Here is a 19379-nt window from a genome sequence, read left to right as displayed (position 1 = left end):
ACAGTATCACTAGTGGGGATTCACTACCAGCTATTCTGTTAATTAACGCCTCCATCACACTGACAGTATCACTAGTGGGGATTCACTACCAGCTATTCTGTTAATTAACGCCTCCATCACACCTGACAGTATCACTAGTGGAGATTCACTACCAGCTATTCTGTTAATTAACGCCTCCATCACACCGACAGTATCACTAGTGGGGATTCACTACCAGCTATTCTGTTAATTAACGCCTCCATCACACTGACAGTATCACTAGTGGGGATTCACTACCAGCTATTCTGTTAATTAACGCCTCCATCACACTGACAGTATCACTAGTGGGGATTCACTACCAGCTATTCTGTTAATTAACGCCTCCATCACACTGACAGTATCACTAGTGGGGATTCACTACCAGCTATTCTGTTAATTAACGCCTCCATCACACTGACAGTATCACTAGTGGGGATTCACTACCAGCTATTCTGTTAATTAACGCCTCCATCACACTGACAGTATCACTAGTGGGGATTCACTACCAGCTATTCTGTTAATTAACGCCTCCATCACACCGACAGTATCACTAGTGGGGATTCACTACCAGCTATTCTGTTAATTAACGCCTCCATCACACCGACAGTATCACTAGTGGGGATTCACTACCAGCTATTCTGTTAATTAACGCCTCCATCACACCGACAGTATCACTAGTGGGGATTCACTACCAGCTATTCTGTTAATTAACGCCTCCATCACACCGACAGTATCACTAGTGGGGATTCACTACCAGCTATTCTGTTAATTAACGCCTCCATCACACCGACAGTATCACTAGTGGGGATTCACTACCAGCTATTCTGTTAATTAACGCCTCCATCACACTGACAGTATCACTAGTGGGGATTCACTACCAGCTATTCTGTTAATTAACGCCTCCATCACACTGACAGTATCACTAGTGGGGATTCTGTTAATTAATGCCTCCATCACACTGACAGTATCACTAGTGGGGATTCACTACCAGCTATTCTGTTAATTAACGCCTCCATCACATTGACAGTATCACTAGTGGGGATTCACTACCAGCTATTCTGTTAATTAACGCCTCCATCACACTGACAGTATCACTAGTGGGGATTCACTACCAGCTATTCTGTTAATTAACGCCTCCATCACACTGACAGTATCACTAGTGGGGATTCACTACCAGCTATTCTGTTAATTAACGCCTCCATCACACTGACAGTATCACTAGTGGGGATTCACTACCAGCTATTCTGTTAATTAACGCCTCCATCACACTGACAGTATCACTAGTGGGGATTCACTACCAGCTATTCTGTTAATTAACGCCTCCATCACACTGACAGTATCACTAGTGGGGATTCACTACCAGCTATTCTGTTAATTAACGCCTCCATCACACTGACAGTATCACTAGTGGGGATTCACTACCAGCTATTCTGTTAATTAACGCCTCCATCACACTGACAGTATCATTGCATTTTGGTTCACCAGAAGAACATTCATTTCCAATGAAAAGCTGCGTTTGTCCTGCAGCATTGCATTGCCGAGGCAGTTGCAGTGCGTTCTGTGTGATGCACACGTTGGATTTATAGAACTTAATCAAACTTATGCATCAAACTGTATGTGTAGTCGGCTTGACAGAAACGGTAGCAGAAAGGTGAATGTTGAACTTTTGTTCCACACATATCCAGATGATGCTGCGTAACATTTTGCGCAATGACGCTGTCGGTGTGACCAAGGCGTCAGAACAAGTGACATTTCCCTGTTTCTCTGGCTGTTCTTATCGTTACCAGTACTATGTGTCTCTCTGGCTGTTCTTATCGTTACCAGTACTATGTGTCTCTCTGGCTGTTCTTATCGTTACCAGTACTATGTGTCTCTCTGGCTGTTCTTATCGTTACCAGTACTATGTGTCTCTCTGGCTGTTCTTATCGTTACCAGTACTATGTGTCTCTCTGGCTGTTCTTATCGTTACCAGTACTATGTGTCTCTCTGGCTGTTCTTATCGTTACCAGTACTATGTGTCTCTCTGGCTGTTCTTATCGTTACCAGTACTATGTGTCTGTCTGGCTGTTCTTATCGTTACCAGTACTATGTGTCTGTCTGGCTGTTCTTATCGTTACCAGTACTATGTGTCTGTCTGGCTGTTCTTATCGTTACCAGTACTATGTGTCTGTCTGGCTGTTCTTATCGTTACCAGTACTATGTGTCTCTCTGGCTGTTCTTATCGTTACCAGTACTATGTGTCTGTCTGGCTGTTCTTATCGTTACCAGTACTATGTGTCTGTCTGGCTGTTCTTATCGTTACCAGTACTATGTGTCTGTCTGGCTGTTCTTATCGTTACCCAGTACTATGTGTCTGTCTGGCTGTTCTTATCGTTACCAGTACTATGTGTCTCTCTGGCTGTTCTTATTGTTACCAGTACTATGTGTCTGTCTGGCTGTTCTTATCGTTACCAGTACTATGTGTCTGTCTGGCTGTTCTTATCGTTACCAGTACTATGTGTCTCTCTGTACAGAGTATTAAGCAGGATATTAAAAAGCTCTTTGATGTTTAGCACCACAGCTACATCTGACATGATATTACTTCAGCTTTTTCCCAATGCCTAATATGGAAATGATTTTTACTCAAACAACAATTACATTGTTTGAAGCGAGCAAGACAAAGCACTCTCTCTGGATACCAGTCTGTTCTTATCGTTACCAGTACTATGTGTCTCTCTGGATACCAGTCTGTTCTTATCGTTACCAGTACTATGTGTCTCTCTGGATACCAGTCTGTTCTTATCGTTACCAGTACTATGTGTCTCTCTGGATACCAGTCTGTTCTTATCGTTACCAGTACTATGTGTCTCTCTGGATACCAGTCTGTTAGATGACCAAATGTGAGCAGTTGAAAACAACAACAACATAGGGGGCTTTGTTTGGAAAATGTCTCTGTTTCAAACTGTCAACTGGTAGGCTTAAGCTATGTACTGATGCTGTCAGCCTTTACAGTTAGCGCCTAAAGCTACTGCTAGATACAGACTCACTCTTATCATTAACCACAAACAGACCCCTGCAAACACACACACTGAGATAGATAGAGTCACACAGGAAGAACTGATACTGGTTGAAATAGGGAACAACGAACCAATGAGGAGGCAACGCTAATGAAGAATGGTTGGCTTGACACCTCCGAGAACACAATATGGCAGTGTCCCAAATGGCACCCTATTCCCTACATTGTTGTGCACGACCCTGCCCTGGTCAGAAGTTATGCACTAAATAGGGAATAGGGTGCCATTTGGGACGCATTCTAGTTTTGACCACAAAACTGTTGTTCTCAGTCTGAGTGGAGTGTGTAGCTACACTGTGTGTGTGTGTGCGTGCGTGCGTGCGTGCATGTGTGTGTGTAGCTACGCAGCAGAGTTAGACCACAACCAGCCTGGTCAGAGAGAACCACACAGACAGGACTCGTAGCAGTCAGGCAGGCTGGCAGGCAGACAGGCAGGCAGGCAGGCAGGCAGGCAGGGAGGCAGGCAGGCAGGCAGGCAGGCAGGCAGGCAGGCAGGCAGGCAGGCAGGCAGGCAGACAGGCAGGCAGGCAGGCAGGCAGGGAGGCAGGCAGGCAGGCAGGCAGGGAGGCAATCACCGAGGTTGAGACAGTACTCTAAAACCCACAGATAGGTGTAGGGGCGGTGAGTCAAGCCCCTTGATGAGGACTCACCGCTGGCCTACATAGACTGGATAGTGGGTAAAGATATCTGAGGCTGCTGTACTTTCTCATACATTGAGGCACATACTGATGGTCAAAGCTAAACAGTTTTTAGAGTACTCTCTATCCTGGAAATTCAGATGTTAGTTCATTTACAGTCAAGTAGAGACGACATTATAATGATAAGTCCCTTTACTGCGGCGCTGCCCTTTGACACAGCATATCTTCCCCCATTGTCTTCCTCGCTCACTATCATTTCATTTTTTAAACGTCAATATATTTGGATGTGGTCGTCCATGAATAGCTGGCAGACAGATAACAGTTCACAGTGAATGGCTGCGTTTCGCTCCCCGGATCCAGAAGGAGAGGACAGCAGAGAGGGTCACCTCCATGACCAACACACAGAGCATCAGCACCTCCAGCTGTTACAGAAACACAAATAGTCAAAAGAAAAGTGTCAGGGACAGAGACCTTCATCAAGCAGGATGCTGCCATATCCCATTACTACACTACGTCAACTTTGATGAGAAAAAACAATCTTCTTTTAGAACTAATTACCTTTATATGATGTTGAACATTGGGATTCCAGGTAGACATGTCCATGGCCAAGTCAACACATATCAACACTCCTCCAACTACTGCTACGACCATGCTGCCAATGTTGACACACAGGCAGACCTACCGGTTCATAAGGCAGAGCGTTACATGGATCTTCTACTATCAGCTACTGTGTGTTAACATGAAATAAAACTCTTCAAAGCCAAGGATTCAATCAAGGTTTGTAGTAAATATAGTCTAATTTAAACATGAATATCAGAACAGTCAATGTATTAACAAATGTTTTAATCTTTAATCAATTAAAACATTTAACTCCTTGCTGATCTGTTGTTTTTTAATTTGTAATTTTGTCTGTATCCCAATGTACATTTTATTGTGTAAAGGTTTTCTAAACTAATCTATCTTAATCTAATCTACCCAGGGGGCAAAACTGGTTCCCATGCAGGCGATTATGACGTTAATCTGGTTGTACTTCAACCTGCTTTGCCCGCTGGGTATTTCTGCATTTGACTCACAGGTAAAACTATTGACTCACAGGTAAAACTATTGACTCACAGGTAAAACTATTGACTCACAGGTAAACTATTGACTCACAGGTAAAACTATTGACTCACAGGTAAACTATTGACTCACAGGTAAAACTATTGACTCACAGGTAAAACTATTGACTCACAGGTAAAACTATTGACTCACAGGTAAAACTATTGACTCACAGGTAAACTATTGACTCACAGGTAAAACTATTGACTCACAGGTAAACTATTGACTCACAGGTAATAGTCTGGGGAATTTGAACAACAGGTTGGATAACAACCCAGCGATGAAGAACTGAGGAGAGAGAAGAGAAGGATCACATTTAATGGCCCTCACATTGACAGCAATTATCAATAGGTTTTATAAGTGTGTTAATCAATATTTTACTATTGCTTAATGAACAGAAATTTGGCTGAACAGTTTTTTTACTAATTGATTTGACTTAATTACTTAAATGATAATTTAGTGATAGTTACATGATCAGTATCTTATACACTTAAATGAGAATATGACATTCAGAATTTAGTGTAAAACATATTCACCCTTAAATTACAGTCAATGCTATTGAATGCTTCCAACAAGTTGTGAATCTGACCCCAGAGTAGTACTCTGGAAAACCTTCATCAGAAGACTTTCACTATTTCCAAAGTCATCCTGGACGTTTAAACAAATAAGATGTACTGATTAAAAGACCATGCTGCCGCTACTCACTAGTAGTCCAGTGAAGGGCGCGACTCTGAACGTGGTTAAAAGGGACTGGCTCGCATCCCGAGTGGCAGCAAACACAACTCCTACTGCAACACTGAGTAGACCGCTCGTCATCTGCAAAGACTGTTACAAACACAAACACTCACAAATTAACCTTTGAAAATTATCATCCATGAATATATTTTCTGTGAAATGCATCACTAAAAGCAAGACCAGTCTAACTAAACATACACTTCTTTAAATTCATATATATATTCATATATTTATATAGTTAACTGTTACACAGTCCTGTCATATATTTATATAGTTAACTGTTACACAGTCCTGTCATATATTTATATAGTTAACTGTTACACAGTCCTGTCATAGTCCTGTCATATATTTATATAGTTAGTTAGCTGTTACACAGTCCTGTCATATATTTATATAGTTAACTGTTACACAGTCCTGTCATATATTTATATAGTTAGCTGTTACACAGTCCTGTTAGCTGTTACACAGTCCTGTTACACAGTCCTGTCATATATTTATATAGTTAGCTGTTACACAGTCCTGTCCTGTTACACAGTCATATATTTATATAGTTAGCTGTTACACAGTCCTGTCATATATTTATATAGTTAACTGTTACACAGTCCTGTCATATATTTATATAGTTAGCTGTTACACAGTCCTGTCATATATTTATATAGTTAACTGTTACACAGTCCTGTCATATATTTATATAGTTAACTGTTACACAGTCCTGTCATATATTTATATAGTTAGCTGTTACACAGTCCTGTCAGTCCTGTCATATATTTATATAGTTAACTGTTACACAGTCCTGTCATATATTTATATAGTTAACTGTTACACAGTCCTGTCATATATTTATATAGTTAGCTGTTACACAGTCCTGTCATATATTTTTATATACACAGTCCTGTTATATAGTTAACTGTTACACAGTCCTGTCATATATTTATATAGTTAGCTGTTACACAGTCCTGTCATATATTTATATAGTTAACTGTTACACAGTCCTGTCATATATTTATATAGTTAGCTGTTACACAGTCCTGTCATATATTTATATAGTTAGCTGTTACACAGTCCTGTCATATATTTATTGTATTTTAAAACATTTACATTTGGGTCTGGTAGTTATTTATTAATTGACATTTAATGACGAAAGATGCTCTTAAAAAGGGAAGAGAATTTCTGTGAAAATGTTTCATATAAACAGTGTCATTACATCTCTTTCCTGCTCACAGTGTATTATACAGGACTTACATGATAAGGTATTTAAATATCACAGTGTATAATACAGGACTTACATGATAAGGTATTTAAATATCACAGTGTATAATACAGGACTTACATGATAAGGTATTTAAATATCACAGTGTATAATACCTGATAAGGTATTTAAATATCTCAGTGTATAATACAGGACTTACATGATCAGGTATTTAAATATCACAGTGTATTATACAGGACTTATTTATATGTTATAAGGTATTTAAATATCACAGTGTATAATTCAGGACTTACATGATAAGGTATTTAAATATCACAGTCCTGTATAATATTGATAAGTTATTTAAATATCTCAGTGTATAATACATGATTTATTTAAATTAGTGTACACATAATATTTATATCTATATTATACAGGACTTACATGATATTTAAATATCACAGGGTATAATATTTATAAGTTATTTAAATATCTCAGTGTATTTATACAGGACTTACATGATAAGGTATTTAAATATCACAGTGTATAATTTACAGGACTTACATGATAAGGTATTTAAATACTGTTCACAGTGTATAAAACATTTACATTTCCTTTATATATTTAGCAGACGCTCTTATCCAGAGCGACTTACAAATTGGTGCATTCACCTTATGACATCCAGTGGAACAGTAGTGCATCTAAATCTTTTAAGATTTAGATGTTATAGAGCTATATAACACTGTCATAGGGCTACATAACACTGTCATAGAGCTATACAACACTATTATAGAGCTATATAAAACACTGTCATAGAGCTATATAACACTGTTATAGAGCTATATAAAACACTGTCATAGAGCTACATAACACTGTTATAGAGCTATCTGTTGGTTTTGTTGATTGGTTTCACAGTCCTGTGTTGTTTAGTATAAAACACTGTCATAGGGCTACATAACACTGTCATAGGGCTACATAACACTGTCATAGAGCTACATAACACTGTCATAGGGCTACATAACACTGTTATAGAGCTATATAACACTGCCATAGGGCTACACAACACCGTCATAGAGCTACATAACACTGTTATAGAGCTATATAACACTGTCGTAGCTCTACACAACACTGCCATAGGGCTACATAACACTGTTATGGAGCTATATAAAACACTGTCATAGGGCTACATAACACTGCCATAGGGCTACATAACACTGCCATAGGGCTACATAACACTGTTATGGAGCTATATAAAACACTGTCATAGGGCTACATAACACTGTCATAGGGCTACATAACACTGTTATAGAGCTATATAAAACACTTACATGATAAGGTATTTAAATATCACAGTGTATAAAAAAGGACTTACATGATAAGGTATTTAAATATCACAGTGTATAATACAGGACTTACATGATAAGGTATTTAAATATCACAGTGTATTATACAGGACTTACATGATAAGGTATTTAAATATCTCAGGGTATAATACATGATAAGGTATTTAAATATCTCAGTGTATAATACATGATAAGGTATTTAAATATCACATGGTATAATACCTGATAAGGTATTTAAATATCTCAGTGTATAATACATGATAAGGTATTTAAGGTATTTAAATATCACAGTGTATAATACATGATAAGGTATTTAAATATCTCAGTGTATAATACATGATAAGGTATTTAAATATCACAGTGTATAATTCAGGACTTACATGATCAGGTATTTAAATATCACAGTGTATAATACATGATAAGGTATTTAAATATCTCAGTGTATAATACATGATAAGGTATTTAAATATCACAGGGTATAATTCAGGACTTACATGATAAGGTATTTAAATATCTCAGAGTATAATACATGATAAGGTATTTAAATATCTCAGTGTATAATACATGATAAGGTATTTAAATATCACAGGGTATAATACCTGATAAGGTATTTAAATATCTCAGTGTATAATACATGATAAGGTATTTAAATATCACAGGGTATAATACATGATAAGGTATTTAAATATCACAGTGTATAATACATGATAAGGTATTTAAATATCTCAGTGTATAATACATGATAAGGTATTTAAATATCACAGGGTATAATACATGTTAAGGTATTTAAATATCACAGTGTATAATACATGATACGGTATTTAAATATCTCAGTGTATAATACATGATAAGGTATTTAAATATCTCAGTGTATAATACAGGACTTACATGATCAGGTATTTAAATATCACAGTGTATTATACAGGACTTACATGATAAGGTATTTAAATATCACAGTGTATAATTCAGGACTTACATGATCAGGTATTTAAATATCACAGTGTATAATACATGATAAGGTATTTAAATATCTCAGTGTATAATACATGATAAGGTATTTAAATATCACAGGGTATAATACCTGATAAGGTATTTAAATATCACAGGGTATAATACCTGATAAGGTATTTAAATATCTCAGTGTATAATACATGATAAGGTATTTAAATATCACAGGGTATAATACATGATAAGGTATTTAAATATCTCAGTGTATAATACATGATAAGGTATTTAAATATCTCAGTGTATAATACAGGACTTACATGATCAGGTATTTAAATATCACAGTGTATTATACAGGACTTACATGATAAGGTATTTAAATATCTCAGTGTATAATACAGGACTTACATGATCAGGTATTTAAATATCACAGTGTATAATACAGGACATTTACATTTGATTTAAGGTATTTAAATATCTCAGTGCATAATGACACAGTGATAAGTGTAAATTTAAATATCACACTGTGTAGGGCTACATAACACTGTCATAGAGCTTAAATGATAGAGTATAAAACACTGAAATATAACACAGTGTATAAAACACTGTCAGGACTTAAATGTTATAAGCTATATAAAACACTGTATTTAAATATAGGGCACAGTGTATAATGCATAGGGATAAGGCTATTTAAATATCTCAGTGTACATAACACTGTTATAGAGCTATTTAAATATCACAGTGTATAATTCAGGACTTACATGATAAGGTATTTAAATATCACAGTGTATAACACTGTTAGGAGCTTACATGATGAGGCTATTTAAATATCTAACACTGTTATAGAGCTATATAAAAATACATGATAAGGTATTAAGTGTAAATATCACAGTGTATAATACAGGACTTACATGATAAGGTATTTAAATATCACAGTGTATTATACAGGACTTACATGATAAGGTATTTAAATATCTCAGTGTATAATACATGATAAGGTATTTAAATATCTCAGTGTATAATACATGATAAGGTATTTAAATATCACATGGTATAATACCTGATAAGGTGTTTAAATATCTCAGTGTATAATACATGATAAGGTATTTAAGGTATTTAAATATCACAGTGTATAATACATGATAAGGTATTTAAATATCTCAGTGTATAATACATGATAAGGTATTTAAATATCACAGTGTATAATTCAGGACTTACATGATCAGGTATTTAAATATCACAGTGTATAATACATGATAAGGTATTTAAATATCTCAGTGTATAATACATGATAAGGTATTTAAATATCACAGGGTATAATTCAGGACTTACATGATAAGGTATTTAAATATCTCAGAGTATAATACATGATAAGGTATTTAAATATCTCAGTGTATAATACATGATAAGGTATTTAAATATCACAGGGTATAATACCTGATAAGGTATTTAAATATCTCAGTGTATAATACATGATAAGGTATTTAAATATCACAGGGTATAATACATGATAAGGTATTTAAATATCACAGTGTATAATACATGATAAGGTATTTAAATATCTCAGTGTATAATACATGATAAGGTATTTAAATATCACAGGGTATAATACATGTTAAGGTATTTAAATATCACAGTGTATAATACATGATAAGGTATTTAAATATCTCAGTGTATAATACATGATAAGGTATTTAAATATCTCAGTGTATAATACATGATACGGTATTTAAATATCTCAGTGTATAATACATGATACGGTATTTAAATATCTCAGTGTATAATACATGATACGGTATTTAAATATCTCAGTGTATAATACATGATAAGGTATTTAAATATCTCAGTGTATAATACAGGACTTACATGATCAGGTATTTAAATATCACAGTGTATTATACAGGACTTACATGATAAGGTATTTAAATATCTCAGTGTATAATACATGATAAGGTATTTAAATATCACAGTGTATAATTCAGGACTTACATGATCAGGTATTTAAATATCACAGTGTATAATACATGATAAGGTATTTAAATATCTCAGTGTATAATACATGATAAGGTATTTAAATATCACAGGGTATAATACCTGATAAGGTATTTAAATATCACAGGGTATAATACCTGATAAGGTATTTAAATATCTCAGTGTATAATACATGATAAGGTATTTAAATATCACAGGGTATAATACATGATAAGGTATTTAAATATCTCAGTGTATAATACATGATAAGGTATTTAAATATCTCAGTGTATAATACAGGACTTACATGATCAGGTATTTAAATATCACAGTGTATTATACAGGACTTACATGATAAGGTATTTAAATATATCAGTGTATAATACAGGACTTACATGATCAGGTATTTAAATATCACAGTGTATAATACAGGACTTACATGATAAGGTATTTAAATATCTCAGTGCATAATACATGATAAGGTATTTAAATATCACAGTGTATAATACAGGACTTAAATGATAAGGTATTGAAATATCACAGTGTATAATACAGGACTTAAATGATAAGGTATTTAAATATCACAGTGTATAATGCATGATAAGGTATTTAAATATCTCAGTGTATAATACATGATAAGGTATTTAAATATCACAGTGTATAATTCAGGACTTACATGATAAGGTATTTAAATATCACAGTGTATAATACAGGACTTACATGATCAGGTATTTAAATATCTCAGTGCATAATACATGATAAGGTATTTAAATATCACAGTGTATAATACAGGACTTACATGATAAGGTATTTAAATATCACACAGGTCAGAACTATGGAGACTAAACTATCCATAAACTTGAGATGGGCATTCATGCAGGCCTGGAACCATGAGAACTCATGAGACAGTATACATTAAATTAAAAGAAAAAGGTTTGGTTAACAGTTCCCAATTCAAAATAGACTTTCACACTTCCCTCATGAACAAACATACCAATAATTGCATTAGTTCCTTTTAGAAATTCCCCTCACTGTGCATGTCCACTTAACATATAACAGAGACACTGTAAAGGCCTGTCTCTGAGTCGTACCAATAGACATAGGAAGTAGGGGTGCTGAGGGTGTTGCAGTACCCCTTGAAAACTCGGAATAATAAATTAAATTAAATTAAAATAAATATGTATATATATACTGTACGTATATGTAGAAAATAGTAAAAATGAAGAAAAACCCTTGAATGAGAAGGTGTGTCCAAACTTTGGACTGATACTGTATATATACAGTATGTACACTACCGGTCACAAGTTTTAGAACACCTACTCACTTTCTTCGTTTTTACTTTCTCCTACGTTGGGTCAAAGGACAGATTTCCACTGGTCTAATGTCCATTGCTCGTGTTTCTTGGCCCAAGCAAGTCTCTTCTTCTTAATGGTGTCCTTTAGTAGTGGTTTCTTTGCAGCAATTTGACCATGAAGGCCTGATTCACACAGTCTCCTCGAAACAGTTGACGTTGAGACGTGTCTGTTACTTGAACTCTGTGAAGCATTTATTTGGGCTGCAATTTCTGAGGCTGGTAACTCTAATGAACTTATCCTCTGCAGCAGAGGTAACTCTGGGTCTTCCATTCCTGTGTTGGTCCTCATGAGAGACAGTTTCATCATAGCGCTTGATGGTTTTTGCGACTGCACTTGAAGAAACTTTCAAAGTTCTTGACATTTTCCGGATTGACTGATCTTCATGTCTTAAAGTTAATAAAGGACTGTCATTTATCTTTGCTTATTTGAGCTGTTCTTGCCATAATATGGACTTGGTCTTTCACCAAATAGGGCTCTCTTCTGTATACCACCCCTACCTTGTCACAACACAACTGATTGGCTCAAACACATTAAAAAGGTAAGAAATTCCACAAATGAACTTTTAAGAAGGCACACCTGTTAATTGAAATGCATTCCAGGTGACTACCTCATGAAGCTGGTTGAGAGAATGCCAAGAGAGTGCAAAGCTTTCATCAAGGCAAAGGGTGGCTACTTTGAAGAATCTCAAATATAAAATATATTTTGATTTGTTTAACACTTTTTTGGTTACTACGTGATTCCATATGTGCTATTATTATACAATGTGGAAAATAGTAAAAATAAAGAAAAACCCTTGAATGAGTAGGTGTTCTAAATCTTCTGACCGGTAGTGCATGTATTTTTAAAAATCACAGAATTAGCGCTGGGCCTTTACTAGTCCCGTAGTCAGTGAAAAAGTGACAGCACCCCCACCCTCAAACTACTTCCCACGGCTATGCCCATAGATTATATAGAGCTCTTAGTATCTATGCCCATGGACAAAGAGCATAAGATTATATTGAGCTCTTAGTATTTATGCCCATAGATAAAGAACATGAGATTATATAGAGCTCTTAGTATCTATGCCCATAGATAAAGAGCATAAGATTATATTGAGCTCTTAGTATTTATGCCCATAGATAAAGAACATGAGATTATATAGATCTCTTAGTATCTATGCCCATAGATAAAGAGCATGAGATTATATAGAGCTCATAGTGTCTATGGTCATAGATAAAGAGCATGAGATTATATAGAGCTCTTAGTATCTATGCTCATAGATAAAGAGCATAAGATTATATTGAGCTCTTAGTATTTATGCCCATAGATAAAGAGCATGAGATTATATAGAGCTCATAGTGTCTATGGTCATAGATAAAGAGCATGAGATTATATAGAGCTCATAGTGTCTATACTCATAGATAAAGAGCATAAGATTATATTGAGCTCTTAGTATCTATGGTCATAGATAAAGAGCATGAGATTATATAGAGCTCTTAGTATCTATGCTCATAGATAAAGAGCATAAGATTATATTGAGCTCTTAGTATTTATGCCCATAGATAAAGAGCATGAGATTATATAGAGCTCTTAGTATCTATGCCCATAGATAAAGAGCATGAGATTATATAGAGCTCATAGTGTCTATACTCATAGATAAAGAGCATGATATTATATAGAGCTCTTAGTGTCTATGGTCATAGATAAAGAGCATGAGATTATATAGAGCTCTTAGTGTCTATACTCATAGATAAAGAGCAGTATAATATGGTGTTATATTGAGCTCTTAGTATCTATGGTCATAGATAAAGAGCATAAGATTATATAGAGCTCTTAGTGTCTATGGTCATAGATAAAGAGCATAAGATTATATAGAGCTCTTAGTGTCTATACTCATAGATAAAGAGCAGTATAATATGGTGTTATATTGAGCTCTTAGTATCTATGGTCGTACCCCCAACACAGCAGGCTGCTTCAGCAACAGGTCATGGAGTGGTCCTTTGGGAGCAGGCATTAGTTCAGTTGCTTGGTAATACTTGATCAGTGCTTCTCCTCTCTGGTCCCCGGCCTCCTCGTATTCCTGCTCCTCAGATTCAGGACCCAGGATGTCCATAGGGATGTCTGCACAAGCCATGACGTCTCAGTCACAATACCTGTGGGGTTATGATGAGTATAAACTTCTGAAGTTATAATGCAAAACAGTTTGATATATATCTATTATATACTGTACACCCTTCATCTATTTCTTTAATTGCAACAATCATAACAGTTTGATATATCTATTATATACTGTACACCCTTCATCTATTTCTTTAATTGCAACAATCATAATAATTATCATCCAATGTATTATTGTCTAAAATAGTCCTGATCATGTTTTTATCTCCTGAATTCATCGTCATCACCACCACCACCATCATCATCAACATCATCAACATCATCATCATCAACAACATCACCATCAATATCTTATCAAAACAGTCATTATAGCCTACATTTAGCTTGAAACTGTTGTGAGAGAAATCCGAGTGTCTCGCCTATTTTTACATATAGGATCATTAACATGAAATATTGACAACTGCATTCATATGATATACATTTACATTAAAACTATCACTATTATTATATTGACATTTCTCACATTCACACTCACCAGAGTTGATTTAATGCTCCTACTGTTGTACCCTAAAAAATATGCACTTGAAGTGCCTTCTTCAGCATCACTGTGTCTGTGCCCTGTAATGGTTGGCTTCTCACAACTTCCTCTATTGACGTGGAGGAAGCTCTTCTAAACTGTTGACCACAATGGCCACCCTATCAGATGAGATATCTGCTGATTTAAAGACCAGAGGCGCCACGTCCTCCAATTGTTCAAACCACATGTGCTGTTAGTTTCAGGTGATGAGAGAGATGGTGTGAAGCGCTCAGAAACACACTACAACACTTAATGAACTTTGTTGTATGTAGACTATTCAGTTTCTGAAGAAGTTTTCCACCCGTGAATTCAGTTCACCTTGTACCCGGAGCTCATCCACTCAGCTTGAGTGTTTTCAACAAACAGAATTTCTCTCAGTGCACTCTCTCTCCCTCTCTGGTTCTCTCTCTCTCTCTCTGGTTCTCTCTCTCTCTCTCTCTCTCTGGTTCTCTCTCTCTCTCTGGTTCTCTCTCTCTCTTTCTCTTTCTCCCTCTCTGGATCTCTCTCTCTCTCCCCCTCTCTGGTTCTCTCTCTCTCTCCCCCTCTCTGATTCTCTCTCTCTCTCTCTCTGGTTCTCTCTCTCTCTCTCTCTCTCTCTCTCCCTCTCTGGATCTCTCTCTCTCTCCCCCTCTCTGGTTCTCTCTCTCTCTCCCCCTCTCTGGTTCTCTCTCTCTCTCACTCTCCCTCTCTGGTTCTCTGTCTCTCTCTCTCTCTCCCTCTGGTTCTCTCTCTCATTCTCTCTCTCTCATTCTCTGTCTCTCTCTCATTCTCTCTCTCTCTCTCTCCCTCTCTGGTTCTCTCTCTCTCTCTCTCTCCCTCTCTGGTTCTCTCTCTCTCTCTCTCTCTCTCTCTCTGTGCATGTGTATGAAAATGTTTTTTGTCCATCACAGCTTGCTTACCAGACCAGCGCAGACGCCCTCCAAGTGTGACTTCCTCCATAAAGTTAGAAACGAACAGCGGCAGGTTTGTAAACTTCATGAAACCTTTTTCTTCCTATTACCTTCCATTATTCATGACGTGTTTCCATTTAAGTACAATGTTTATAGAGTTATTACAACAGTTTATGGTTTATTTCAGCAACATTATTACGGTAGTTTTTATTGGTAACGTTACATTACAGTGTCCTCATCACATCAGTAGTGTTATTGTCTACATGATGTGTTAATAAAGGGAAACTTCATATTCATCGTCTCCAGCACCACCCCAACATCAACATATGTGAAAATGGTGCATTTCTATGTTCTGTAGTAAAAAAATATAGAGAAAGACGTGTTTCCAATGACATCATCATTGTGCATCGTGTGATTTTGACCAGTTGTGAGGAGGCATTGCCTACTAATGACCTATTAATGGTTTACTAATTATGTCATTGGAAGTACTTGTCTTCCTCTATATTCACTAAAGTAGTTTTATTTTATTTTTCTCCCTTTAATGAAATGTATTGTTCCCAGGTAAATGAAGTACACATTTCAGTCAGATGAGTGCATGGTCATCACTATACCTCTGGGCAGTCTCAGAGATGCTCAGGAGGGCCAGCTGATGCCTGAGAACTTCCACTGTGTCTTCAAAGATGTCTACAAGGTCTTCCTCAAGGGTCAGCCTAAAGCTCTGGGGGTACGAATGGCAAACATGTTCCTATACAGCCGATTATAAATGTACTTCAGGCTAATCTGTGGATGATTAAAATACATTCATGATGAGCAGAAGTTACGTTGAACATTTGGTATATGTTCATGTGAGGGCCAGTTTCTGGGATATTTTCTCATCTGTCTGATTACATCTTCTTCTTCTCGTTTTAGGCGGCTCAGCTCATTGCTGGAGTCCTTGTCTTGATTCTGGGGCTACTGTTTGTCCAGCAAAGCCCATTAGTACTGATCTACACCATGCCCAGTGTCCTGGTAAGAACCACTGCGATCAGCCCACAAGGTAGTTTGTGTCATCATCAATTATTGGAATAGACACATGTTGATACAGCCGATGTTGGACCAAAGCTTTGTGTCGTCTCTATCCGTTATTCTCTCCTGTCGTCAGTGTGCATTGTGTGTGAAGTGTGAACTCTACAATGAGGATAATACATGTACTGTTGATTGAATTTGTCATCAGTCTCTCAAATAATGAAGGAACAAAAAAACATCTTTGTTTTATAAAGTTTGTTGCTGCCGGAATGCTGACCTATGCTGCAGGTCATTCTCCAAGTATGTGTGTGGTAAGTTCCAGCTTTCCAAATATATCTACATTCAGTCATGGATCAAATATGAAATAATTGTAGATTATTATAAATGATTATGAAAATATTACACATCATAAATATACCAATTGAATAGTGAGGTGATTCTGTGTTTTTCTCCACTACCAACAGACCAAACTGTCATTTTCCTTGAACATCGTCAGCTGTTTCTGGACAGTAGCTGCTGTTGTTCTCTGCACTGTCCCCGACTCTCATGGTTTCACAGGGACCATCAAGAGGTTCCAGAGTTAATTACTTAATTGTTTGTTTATTACATTGAATGAATGAATTAGTATTGATTTGTTAATGAGGTGGAATAGTACAAGCATTGAAATTAGATAAAGCAATACAGATACTGAACTGTTTGTTTGCTTTGTAATTATGTGTAAATGTTCTCCACAAACAAAATACTAAACCACAGTAGCTTATCATCATCAAATTAAACCAGAAAAAACATGTGTATTAAGTGTATTAAGTTACTATTCTCTTTGTCAGGTATTTTCTGGTATCAAATGGATGATTGTAGTTCTCCTGGTCATTGAACTGGTTGTTGCCATGGTGGCGATCTACTGGGAGAGTAAAGCAGTGTGCAGACAGCACTTCAACATTCTGGTGAGTCTCTGTTTATTATACTGACTGGGCTGAACATTCTGGTGAGACTCTACTGTTTATTATACTGACTGGGCTGAACATTCTGGTGAGACTCTACTGTTTATTATACTGACTGGGCTGAACATTCTGGTGAGACTCTACTGTTTATTATACTGACTGGGCTGAACATTCTGGTGAGACTCTACTGTTTATTATACTGACTGGGCTGAACATTCTGGTGAGACTCTACTGTTTATTATACTGACTGGGCTGAACATTCTGGTGAGACTCTACTGTTTATTATACTGACTGGGCTGAACATTCTGGTGAGACTCTACTGTTTATTATACTGACTGGGCTGAACATTCATGTGATATGTTATACATTTATTATACTTATTCTACTTTATTATTATTATACTTTATTATGTACATTTAATTAAATATATACTTATTTATCACGACAAGTGTATTTACTGAGTGGGACACACTGCATAACCAAGCAACACATTCCTTGCAGGGCTCACTCAAAAAACAGACATGGGTCTCAAAGATAACTTCCTGTGTGGTTAAATAAATACATGTGCAATGTTTCTTTCTAGCCCATGGTCACCCTGAAGCAAGAGGTATGAACCTGAAGGACTCGCAGCAAACAACAAACAACTAAGTGAAATAATGATTAATATTGTATGACATTTGTTTTATTCACAAGTCACAATTCACGGACCTCCCGGTCGCGGCCGGTTTACGACAAAGTCTGGGCGCGAACCCAGGGTCTCTGGTGGCACAGCTGGCGCTGCAGTACAGCGCCCTTAACCACTGCGCCACCCGGGAAAATAGTGATATTTTGACACTGTCTCAAAAGTGCAAATAAGGAAATTAAATACAGAATATAATTTAGAAATACGGGTTCTTCTACTGAGAAATAGTAATAACGTTGCATACCATTTTTGTAGCAGTTTGTCAAAGAGAAAGCTAATTATCATGACAGATGTTTTACTTACAATTGCATTATGCAAAATGACATTTGAAAATGTAGGTTATATTTTCATCTGACTTGTATCTGATTTAAATGGATTTAAACATGTATTGTTTAATGTCTTCTTGTTGTAACAATAGACCTGTAATTCCGTTCCTTCCTGATCACATTGTCATGATAATACAGCTATATTTTATGCACCAAAGCGAACAGAATATTTTCCAACCAACTATAGGACTTATTAAACTACAAATGATCACCAATGAATTGCAAGATCAAAAAATAAAAAGATATACATCATTTTTAATTGAATATGCAGTATATATTTGATGTTTTACGGCATTTTATTTTGGTGAGACTGAGAAGTAAATTAGCTCTCAGAGAGGAACTATTTCTTTCGACATAATTGAGGTTTGTTTTAACAGAGGGCCTCTGGAGAGTTAGCAGGGTGCATGTGACGTTCCACAAAAGAGAAGTTTCAAAACAGCTCAACAGCTTGTGGACACCAAGGAACTTTAACCGGTGCCCCAACACATTGACTCTGTACCTGTACCCTTTGTATATA

At 36.3% G+C, this 19379-nt stretch overlaps 2 protein-coding genes across 2 annotated transcripts; one reads left to right on the top strand and one right to left on the bottom strand.

Annotated features, from left to right (window-relative positions):
• Positions 1-1695: 1695 nt before the first annotated feature.
• On the bottom strand, positions 1696-15453 carry si:ch211-269k10.4 (uncharacterized protein LOC100150242 homolog). Its single transcript, XM_065015436.1, has 6 exons — positions 14977-15453; positions 14278-14476; positions 5512-5631; positions 5038-5094; positions 4267-4386; positions 1696-4130 (listed from the first exon to the last, which is right to left on the bottom strand). The coding sequence occupies exons 2-6, from the start codon at positions 14455-14457 to the stop codon at positions 4032-4034; spliced, it is 576 nt and encodes a 191-aa protein (XP_064871508.1). The 5' UTR covers positions 14458-14476; positions 14977-15453; the 3' UTR covers positions 1696-4031.
• A 156-nt stretch (positions 15454-15609) lies between these two features.
• LOC115127745 (membrane-spanning 4-domains subfamily A member 4D) lies at positions 15610-19126 on the top strand. The gene is given in 8 exon segments (XM_029657358.2): positions 15610-15981; positions 16470-16632; positions 16818-16916; positions 17168-17224; positions 17378-17450; positions 17453-17484; positions 17741-17857; positions 18438-19126. Coding segments are annotated over 7 exon segments (567 nt in total). The 5' UTR covers positions 15610-15981; positions 16470-16473; the 3' UTR covers positions 18468-19126.
• Positions 19127-19379: the final 253 nt, after the last annotated feature.

Source organism: Oncorhynchus nerka, unplaced genomic scaffold, assembly GCF_034236695.1.
Source record: "Oncorhynchus nerka isolate Pitt River unplaced genomic scaffold, Oner_Uvic_2.0 unplaced_scaffold_1438, whole genome shotgun sequence".
NCBI classification, from domain to species: domain Eukaryota; kingdom Metazoa; phylum Chordata; class Actinopteri; order Salmoniformes; family Salmonidae; genus Oncorhynchus; species Oncorhynchus nerka.
The sequence above is the reverse complement of the archived record's forward strand: the minus strand, read 5'-3'. Positions and strand labels throughout refer to the sequence as shown.

Coding starts and splice junctions, on each gene's coding strand:
- si:ch211-269k10.4 (XM_065015436.1), bottom strand. CDS start 14,457: ATGGCTTGTGCAGACATCCCTATGGACATCCTGGGTCCTGAATCTGAG. Junction 4,387..5,037: donor AATTCCCCAGACTATTACCT/GTGAGTCAATAG, acceptor ATGAACCGGTAG/GTCTGCCTGTGTGTCAACAT. Junction 4,131..4,266: donor ATGTTCAACATCATATAAAG/GTAATTAGTTCT, acceptor TTTCTGTAACAG/CTGGAGGTGCTGATGCTCTG.